At 43.6% G+C, this 9930-nt stretch overlaps 1 protein-coding gene across 2 annotated transcripts in view; it reads left to right on the top strand.

Annotated features, from left to right (window-relative positions):
- The window catches only part of tex2l (testis expressed 2, like), a 43794-nt gene extending 36296 nt beyond the window's left edge, over positions 1–7498 (top strand). For both annotated transcript variants that reach the window (XM_062056102.1, XM_062056101.1), the window contains 5 exons: positions 1–103; positions 4208–4333; positions 6093–6302; positions 6401–6521; positions 6595–7498. The exon at positions 1–103 is cut by the window's left edge and continues 30 nt beyond it. In XM_062056102.1, the coding sequence (XP_061912086.1) occupies positions 1–103; positions 4208–4333; positions 6093–6302; positions 6401–6521; positions 6595–6759 (725 nt within the window). In that variant the 3' untranslated portion in view covers positions 6760–7498. The remainder of the gene's footprint in view (positions 104–4207; positions 4334–6092; positions 6303–6400; positions 6522–6594) is intronic.
- Positions 7499–9930: the final 2432 nt, after the last annotated feature.

Below are 9930 nucleotides of genomic sequence, written 5' to 3'. Positions count from 1 at the left end.
ACGGTACCCTGCAGATGACCCTGCAGACAAAATTTAACTTGTCCAAACTGGGTAAAGAGGGTGGCCAGGATATGGACTGGTTGGCTGAAACTGGAAGCACACGGTCAGTAACTAGACTAGAGATGGGTACTTTATACATTTAAATCGATACAGTAGCAATTTTCGATACCTGAGAATCGATATCGGCAATCGACGGTATGTTCATGTAATAATACATGTGAATTTGTTTAATAATAACTAAGGATGTCAGCGTTAACGTGTTAACGCATGTGAATAATAAAAATAAATGAAATATGAATAAAGATTAATCACATCCATGTAGAGGCTTCACCCAAAAAATTGTTACACTTTCTGTGATCACGATGTGAGGTGGCCAATTTCGCTTCAAAACAGAACTTTAGACAAAACTGTGTTAACTTTCTTATCATCGTTGCACATCAAGTTTAAAATACCATCTTAAAGCGAAACACGTACTGGAGGATGGCGCTGCTAGCATGAATTCTACATCGACAACAAGCAGAGGAGAACTCTACGATGGCGGTTTACCCGCATCAATGTTGTCAACAAAAGTACCACAGTTAAGTTAAACACATGACTTTGCTAAACAGACAACCACAGCGTGTTAACCACTTAACATCCGTGAAGACCATCACCAAGTCTTGCAAGAAGATGTCATTCATATCACCACAGCTGATCCGGCGTGCAATACCTTGGAGAGGCACAATTACAGCAAAGATGAAGCAACTGTACTACACTAACAAGAGCATATAACACTATTTCGCTTACTGGAGAACATTGGACATCCGTAAGTAATCACAACGAGCTAAGGTTGCATTATCATCTGAAAAGGTATACGGGCGTGTTTGTCGAAACAACTGCTTAAACTAAAACAGAGTAAATGCACATTTACATGGAGCACTGTGTTAAGTTGTTCATGGGTGCATTTACTACATTATCGATTACACAATATAATATTGCAAAGACTTTCAAAATGTGCACTAAATTATTACATTACTTACTGTCACAAAGTTTTGAACAAATCAATGATTTGCAGTTCAGTAAAATATTTTTAAAATGTTCTTGTATGACATTCTTACTACCAAATTGTATTTGTATCCAAATATTGGGTAATTTTCTTAAGCAAATTTTATTCATGCAAGCAGATAATAACCTGTGATTAATCATGATTAATCACAGTTCTAGAATGTGATTAATCTATTTAAAAAAAAATCACTTGACAGCCGTGGACTTAAGGGCCTACTGAAATGAAATGTTTTTATTTAAACGGGAATAGCAGATCCATTCTATGTGTCATACTTAATCATTTTGCGATATTGCCATATTTTTGCTGAAAGGATTTAGTAGAGAACAACGTCGATAAAGTTTGCAACTTTTGGTCTCTGATAAAAAAAAACCTTGCCTGTACCGGAAGTAGCGTGACGTTGTCAGTTGTTCACTCCCTCATATTTTCCTATTGTTTTCAACGCAGCTAGAGCTATTCGGACCATTACCCCATTAATTTGAGCGAGGATGAAAGATTCGTGGACGAGGAACGTTAGAGTGACGGACTAGAATGCAGTGAAATACATATTTTTTTTCGCTCTGACCGTAACTTAGGTACAAGCTGACTCATTTGATTCCACACTCTCTCCTTTTTCTATTGTGGATCACGGATTTGTATTTTAAACCACCTCGGATACTATATCCTCTTGAAAATGAGAGTCGAGAACGCGAAATGGACATTCAGTGCCTTTTATCTCCACGACAATACATCGGCGAAATGCTTTAGCTACGAGCTAACGTGATAGCATCGTGCTTTAACTGCATATAGAAACAAAAAAAATAAACCCCTGACTGGAAGGATAGATAGAAAATCAACAATACTATTAAACCGTGGACATGTAACTACACGGTTAATGCTTTCCAGGCTGGCGAAGGTTAACAATGCTGTGCTAACGACGCCATTGAAGCCTACTTAGCAACCGGACCTCACAGAGCTATGCTAAAAACATTAGCTCTCCACCTACGCCAGCCAGCCTTCATCTGCTCATCAACACCCGTGCTCACCTGCGTTCCAGCGATCGACGGAAGGATGAAGGACTTCACCCGATGCGTTTGGCGGCCCGGAGACGTAGGAAGTCAAGGTGAGGTCGCGGCTAGCGCGTCTGCTCTCCAACAAAGTCCTCCTGGTTGTGTTGCTGTAGTCCGCTGCTAATACACCGATCCCACCTACAACTTTCTTCTTTGCAGCCTTCATTGTTCATTAAACAAATTGCAAAAGATGTCCAGAATACTGTGGAATTATGAAATGAAAACAGAGCTTTTTGTATAGGATTCTACGGGGTACCTTAACTTCTGTTTAACTGACTACGTCACGCGCATACGTCATCATACCACGACGTTTCAGCCGGATATTTCCCGGGAGATTTAAAATGTCACTTTATAAATTAACCCGGCCGTATTGGCATGTGTTGCAATGTTAAGATTTCATCATTGATATATAAACTATCAGACTGCGTGGTCGGTAGTAGTGGGTTTCAGTAGGCCTTTAAACAAGTTGAAAAACGTATTCGGGTGTTACCATTTAGTGGTCAATTGTACGGAATATGTACTGAACTGTTCAATCTACTAATAAAAGTTTCAATCAATCAATCAAAAGTCCTTATAGTATCTAATTATTTATGTAACATTTAACAGTGAGCTGATAATGATAACTGTGCTGCCCAATTGCTGTATCTTGTTTTCTTATACTTCTGAGTCTCATTTGCAAGTACTCTATTATATAGTAGGCTTTACGTGCAGTTGCGATTTTAAGAAGCTAGATGGTAGTAGTGTACCAGTTACAGTGTGTTGCCTAGTCAGGGAGTAGTCTTTGCCATTCAGCTGAATGTAGTCTTTTGTTGCACCCTAAAGAGCATTTATACTGTAAGTGTTGTACTTATTACACACCAGCTGTTGGATTGTAAAGTGCATCTTGATAGTAGATTTTAATACCAAATTTGGAGGTGTTGAAATAGCCATGTAAATTGCTAATGCTTATCAGTAATATGTCAATTGCAATTCCAATATAAATTAGCATTGAGCTAGCGCATTATGAAAAGTGGAGCCTTACTGTACAATCGAGTGTTTTCTATCAGGCATAATTGCATGTTTGCATGGAAAATTGCAACATTAGCTGGAGATAGTCCGACTGAGTCCGCGCTAAGTGTTTATTTACCTGCTCAGTGGCCTTGTGGTTAGAGTGTCCGCCCTGAGATCGGTAGGTTGTGAATTCAAACCCCGGCCCGAGAGACCAAAGACTATAAAATGGGACCCACTACCTCCCTGCTTGGCACTCAGCATCAAGGGTTAATATTGGGGGTTAAATCACCAAAAAGGATTCCCGAGCGCGGCAATCGCTGCTGCTCACTGCTCCGCTCACCTCCCAGGGGGTGATCAAGGGTGATGGGTCAAACGCAGAGAATAATTTCGCCACACCTAGTGTGTGTGTGATTATCATGGGTACTTTAACTTTAACTTATTTTTCCGCCAAGTGCTTAAGCCAGCCGCATTTGCAACCGGACAAGACGTCACATGCAACAAAAGGTACCGACAGTCGGTTCCTATAAAACTACCGAATTCAGTACCCATCCTAATCGGGACACATGCTCGGACAGAGAAGGATTTTCCAACACACTGTTCCTACAATATTGGAAGCATAGCATTACCTAAAATCTCTTGCAAAATAAACACTTGCTATTGATGGGAGGCTACAGGCTCTACCAACTCTTGATTGATTAATGCATTGTGTAATAGGTGTGTCTAAAGACTTTCGTCCACATATTACACTTGCAACAGGCACTTTGTCACGTCAGATGTTGCAGAATTAGTGAATGTAACTTGGGGTTAACATTATTTTTATTCTACACCGAGTTCTGATAGATATGCTGTTCTGTTTTTGGTGTAATGACTCACACACCTCATCCCTTAGCCCCACACTGCACTGATTAGCACAAGCATGCTGTCACAGAAGCTTGCTGGTGTGGATTAAAAGTCCAGCCAAAGTCTGACATCCTCCGCAGTCACAAGCTGCTCCAAAGTCTCTCCCTGCAAACAAGACACTTTCATTTGTGTTTGTAAGCTCCTCTGTCAAAAAAGCATCAACCTTTCGAGCCTGCAATTCAACTTCAATTTGCATTAATCAATAGCTTTTATCATGTCTTCCTAGATGCAAACCCATCCTAAGTGTGTTGGCAGACAGTGATGAGGAGTCTTCTAGTGCTGGTTCATCTGAAGAAGAAGAGCTGCTATTCTCTGAGCCCCAGGGGCCTGCTGGGGAAAAGGGCACAGAAGGGTAAATGCTAATGCTAATTTAGCATCAACACAGAGTACAATGGCAAATATTGTACATCATGTACAGTAGGGGTCTAGTGGTAAGCCATAATTATGTGTGTTTCTCGGACAGTAACTGTTTGAACAATTTGAATTATTTTATTTTTAGAGAAATAGTGAACAATATTGCCTGGAGTGCGGCATTAATAGCTCCAACTTGTAGCACGGAAGCTGATCTCTTCTGAACAATGGCTTCATGCTGCTTCCATCTTATCCACTTGCCTCCGTCCGTATAAGTTGTTCACTGGGAAGGCCAAGTGTGGCCAAACAAAATACTTTAATGACGGCTGAGGGTTTTCAAGCTCTGGCTTCTCCTTGGTAGATGTGGGATTATAGCTAGCTGAGCCCGCTCATACTTCCTGTCCTTCATTAATGTTTAGCGTGTGGGAACTCGGTACACCTTATCGATATATCGAATGTCCCGTATACTGAAATGTCCAATTAAAAGTACACCAATATTTACCTTTTTTGTTCATTCTACCTATTCAAAATTAAGCATACATTTACACAATTAGACTTAGACTTCTTTTTATTGTCATTCAAATTTGAACTTTACAGTACATATAAGAACAACATTTTGTTGCATTAGCTCGTTGTAGTGCAGGATAAAAGAGCAATAAGGTGCAGATATAAATAAATAGATTACTGTACAGATAAATATATTGCACTTTTGCATATGCATCCACGTTTATGGATGTATGTTATATTGTCTTCATATTCCAGCGAGTTAATCCGTTTTTTGGGGGGGAATTGAGGGGATTATTATGATGCGTTCAAAAGTCTTATGGCCTGAGGGAAGAAACTGTTACAGAACTTGGAGGTTCTGCTACGTAACCTCTTTCTAGAGTCCAGCAGTGAAAACAGTCCTTGGTGGGGGTGGAAGGAGTCTCTATAGATTTTCTGAGCCCTGGTCAGGCAGCGTCTTTTTGCGATTTCCTGGTTAGGAGGAAGAGGAGTCCTGATGATCTTTTCCGCCGTCCTCACCACTCTCTGCAGAGACTTCCAATCTGAGGCACTGCAGGCTCCAGTCCAGACAGACATGCAGTTGGTCAGTAGGCTCTCTATAGTGCCTCTGTAGAATGTGGTGAGAATGGGGGGAGGGAGCTGTGCTCTTTTCATCCAACGCAAAAATTGCATGCGCTGCTGAGCTCTTTTTACAAGAGCTCCGGTGTGTAGGGACCAGGTCATATTGTCAGTTATCTGCACCCTCAGGAACTTGGTGCTGCTTACTATCTCCACTGCTGATTCCAGCTGAGTATAACTGTTATAGCCATGTCAGAACTAGAATGGTCTTTGCTAGGGCTAATTTAGCATCTGGGGGGGAAAACATTTTGGTATTCTAATCACCTCTACCATTTTTTTATAAGTTCATTTTTATTATTCAAAAAGAAAAAAAGATGAGCTTTTATCCGATTCCAGGTGTCAGGTATGACCATCATAAAAACAGAATGCTAAATGCTAATGCTAAATTGGCGTCAAAACAGAATGCAGTTGAGAAGAATAAATAACTCAAAATGGTATTATACATAACATATGTGGTATAATTTTTGTTAATCATCCTTATTCTAAATAATAATATTTTGCTTTTATTCAATTACAGGTGGTTAGAAAAATTACCTACTTACTCTTTTTTATTTTCTTAATTGGAGCATTCAAGAGTTAAATCTGTCCACAATAATACGTTCCTTCCCCTCCCTCTTTTTTTAAATCTTGTTTCACAGAACAGGGGGCGGAAGGACTGGCAGGAAGATTTTGAGATTTGTGGACAAAATTGCAAAATCCAAATACTTTCAGAAGGCGGCAGAGAATGAGTTCATCAAGAAGAAGTTTGAGGAGATGTCCAACACTCCTTTGCTGCTCACAGTGGAGGTGCAAGAGTTGTCAGGCTCTCTGGTTGTCAACATCCCACCGCCCCCTACAGATAGAATATGGTAAAAACAACCTTCTGTGAGAATTGTTAGTAAGGTAGCAGGAATACAAATGGTGGGCAATGAATTTGACTCAATAAAAATAATTTTGTCCTATGCAGGTACAGCTTCTGTACACCACCCAAACTGGATCTACGTGTCCGACCCAAACTAGGTGAGAGGGAGGTGACTTTTTGTCATGTGACTGAATGGATTGAAAAAAAACTACAGGATGAGTTCCAGGTAAAGTAATACAGCCTGTTGCAGAATACGTTTTTCATTACTATACTTAATGTACTTTATTTGGGTTCTCTAGAAAGTATTTGTCCTGCCAAACATGGATGACATCTACCTACCCATGATGCACTCGGGCGTGGACATCCCCCATGTGTCTCCACAGAGCTCTACTGAGACTAACGAGCGAGTAGCACTTGAGGTCACTGCGACAGAGTCGGACTGTAGCACGACTTTGTATAAATAACCAGTGACAGGAAACAATGAAAACCACAAACTCCTCATATAATAATATTCACAAACTTGAAGGTGGGTTATTTGAGGAAATGCTCTTGCCGGTGACTTTTGATAACCAGGACTGACATTACTGCGCTCTCATGTAATGGTAAGTCAATCAATCAATCAATCAAAGTTTATTTATATAGCCCTAAATCACAAGTGTCTCAAAGGGCTGCACAAACCACAACGACATCCTCGACTCAGATCCCACATCAGGGCAAGAAAAAACTCAACCCAACGGGATACAATAAGCAACCTTGGAGGGGACCGGGCGACTGGTGCAATGGACGTCGAGTGGATCTAGTTAATAGTGTGAGAGTCCAGTCCATAGTGGGGCCAACAGGGGATCATCTTGAGTGGAGACTAGTCAGCAGCGCAGAGACGTCCCCAACTGACGCAAAGAGGAGTGGTCCACCCCGGGTCCTGACTTTGAACAGCTAGTGCGTCATCTGTGGTCACCTAATAACCTCTCCACGCAGGAGAGTAGGGCAGAGCAGAAAAGAGACGGCAGATCTACTGGTCTAAAAGGGGGTCTATTTAAAGGCTAGTGTATACAAATGAGTTTTAAGTCATATTTTATTTTCATTTAATATTTTAATAATGATAATCCATTCATGACATATTATATCGGCATACTCTTGTGTGCAAACGTTTACATAGGTATGAGATTATTTGCTGCTTTGTTAATGGCTGTTGACAAATATTAAACAAACATTTAAAAAAATCATTGAGTTTGTTTTTTCTCCGATCGATTCTTGATGCACAATCAATTAAAAGCCTCCACATAAAATCCATACCATTTTCACATAAGTGTTGTTGATGTCCAACTAGGCATTAGTATAGCTCAGTCTGTAAGGAATCTAATGTTTGCACGCTCCCTCACTCTCCACGTGAATTGCATTTCTCTTTGTGTGACTGTAATTAGCTTTTATTTGTAATGATACAGTGAAGAAGGAGACGGCACTGAGACAGGGAAGTCGCTTAGTCTTAGGCGTGTTTATTAATACAAGAGAATCAAAACATGTGGTGTGCGACTATGTGCTGCGATCAACTTGAGAGTGTTACCGGCATGTGTTGAAGGTGCGTGTTGTGAAGAATGTGGAAGTCCAGAGAGGGCAAGGCAGGCTCGGAAGTCCGTGGGCATGCGAGAGGTCGAGGGCTGGAGAGAGGCATCAATGTCTGTGGGCAGGCAAAAGGTTGAGATCCGGGAAGGCAGCAAGAAGTCCAGGGGAAGTCCAGGGAGACGAGACACACAGCTCAATTCCTGAAGACAGAGAGGAGCTGCGGGATGACGACACAGGACAAGACACAATGAGCACAGAGGAGGAGTAACACAGCGAGCAAGTAGGCACATGGAAAAGGAAGCTCGAGACGTGTGGGCTTACTATACACTACAGGTAGCTAAGTTCTGGCACTGGAACGCAGGACGCACTGTTCCAAGTAGTGTGTGGTGTCCTCATCAGCGTCAGGTGTGTTGATTTCCTAGTGTTGATTTCTGGGGCGGGTGCTTGAGCAGTAACAATAATACCATCCATCCATCCATCTTCTTCCGCTTATCTGAGGTCGGGTCGCGGGGGCAGCAGCCTAAGCAGGGAAGCCCAGACTTCCCTCTCCCCAGCCACATCGTCCAGCTCTTCCCGGGGGATCCCGAGGCGTTCCCAGGCCAGCCGGGAGACATAGTGTCCCAACGTGTCCTGGGTCTTCCCCGTGGCCTCCTACCGGTCGGACGTGCCCTAAACACCTCCCTAGGGAGGCGTTCGGGTGGCATCCTGACCAGATGCCCGAACCACCTCATCTAGCTCCTCTCGATGTGGACGAGCAGCGGCTTTACTTTGAGCTCCCCCCGGATGGCAGCGCTTCTCACCCTATCTTTAAGGGAGAGCCCCGCCACCCGGCGGAGGAAACTCATTTCGGCCGCTTGTACCCGTGATTTTGTCTTTTTGGTCATAACCCAAAGCTCATGACCATAGGTGAGGATGGGAACGTAGATCGACCGGTAAATTGAGAGCTTTGCCTTCCGGCTCAGCTCCTTCTTCACCACAACAGATCGATACAGCGTCCGCATTACTGAAGACGCAGCACCGATCCGCCTGTCGATCTCACGATCCACTCTTCCCTCACTAGTGAACAAGACTCCGAGGTACTTGAACTCCTCCACTTGGGGCAGGGTCTCCTCCGCAACCCGGAGATGGCACTCCACCCTTTTCCGGGCGAGAACCATGGACTCAGACTTGGAGGTGCTGATTCTCATCCCAGTCGCTTCACACTCAGCTGCGAACCGATCCAGTGAGAGCTGAAGATCCTGGCCAGATGAAGCCATCAGGACCACATCATCTGCAAAAAGCAAAGACCTAATCCTGCAGCCACCAAACCGGATCCCCTCAACACCTTGACTGTGCCTAGAAATTCTGTCCATAAAAGTTATGAACAGAATCGGTGACCAAGGGCAGCCTTGGCGGAGTCCAAGCCTCATTGGAAACGTGTTCGACTTACTGCCGGCAATGCGGACCAAGTTCTGACACAGATCATACAGGGAGCGGACCGCCACAATCAGACAGTCCGATACCCCATACTCTCTGAGCACTCCCCACAGGACTTCCCGAGGGACACGGTCGAATGCCTTCTCCAAGTCCACAAAGCACATGTAGACTGGTTGGGCAAACTCCCATGAACCCTCAAGGACACTGCCGACAGTATAGAGCTGGTCCACAGTTCCACGACCAGGACGAAAACCATACTGTTCCTCCTGAATCCGAGGTTCGACTATCCGGCGTAGCCTCCTCTCCAGTACACCTGAATAGACCTTACCGGGAAGGCTGAGGAGTGTGATCCCACAATAGTTAGAACACACCCTCCGGTTCCCCTATTTAAAGAGAGGAACCACCACCCCGGTCTGCCAATCCAGAGGTACCACCCCCAATGTCCATGCGATGCTGCAGAGTCTTGTCAACCAAGACAGCCCCACAGCATCCAGAGCCTTAAGGAACTCCGGGCGGATCTCATCTACCCCCGGGGCCTTGCCACCGAGGAGCTTTTTAACCACCTCAGCAACCTCAGCCCCAGAAATAGGAGAGCTCACCACAGATTCCTCCAGGCACTGTTTCCTCATAGGAAGATGTGTTGGTGGGATTGAGGAGGT

The sequence above is a fragment of the Entelurus aequoreus genome, linkage group LG08, assembly GCF_033978785.1.
Source record: "Entelurus aequoreus isolate RoL-2023_Sb linkage group LG08, RoL_Eaeq_v1.1, whole genome shotgun sequence".
Classification (NCBI taxonomy): domain Eukaryota; kingdom Metazoa; phylum Chordata; class Actinopteri; order Syngnathiformes; family Syngnathidae; genus Entelurus; species Entelurus aequoreus.
This window is presented reverse-complemented; position numbering and strand designations above follow the sequence as displayed.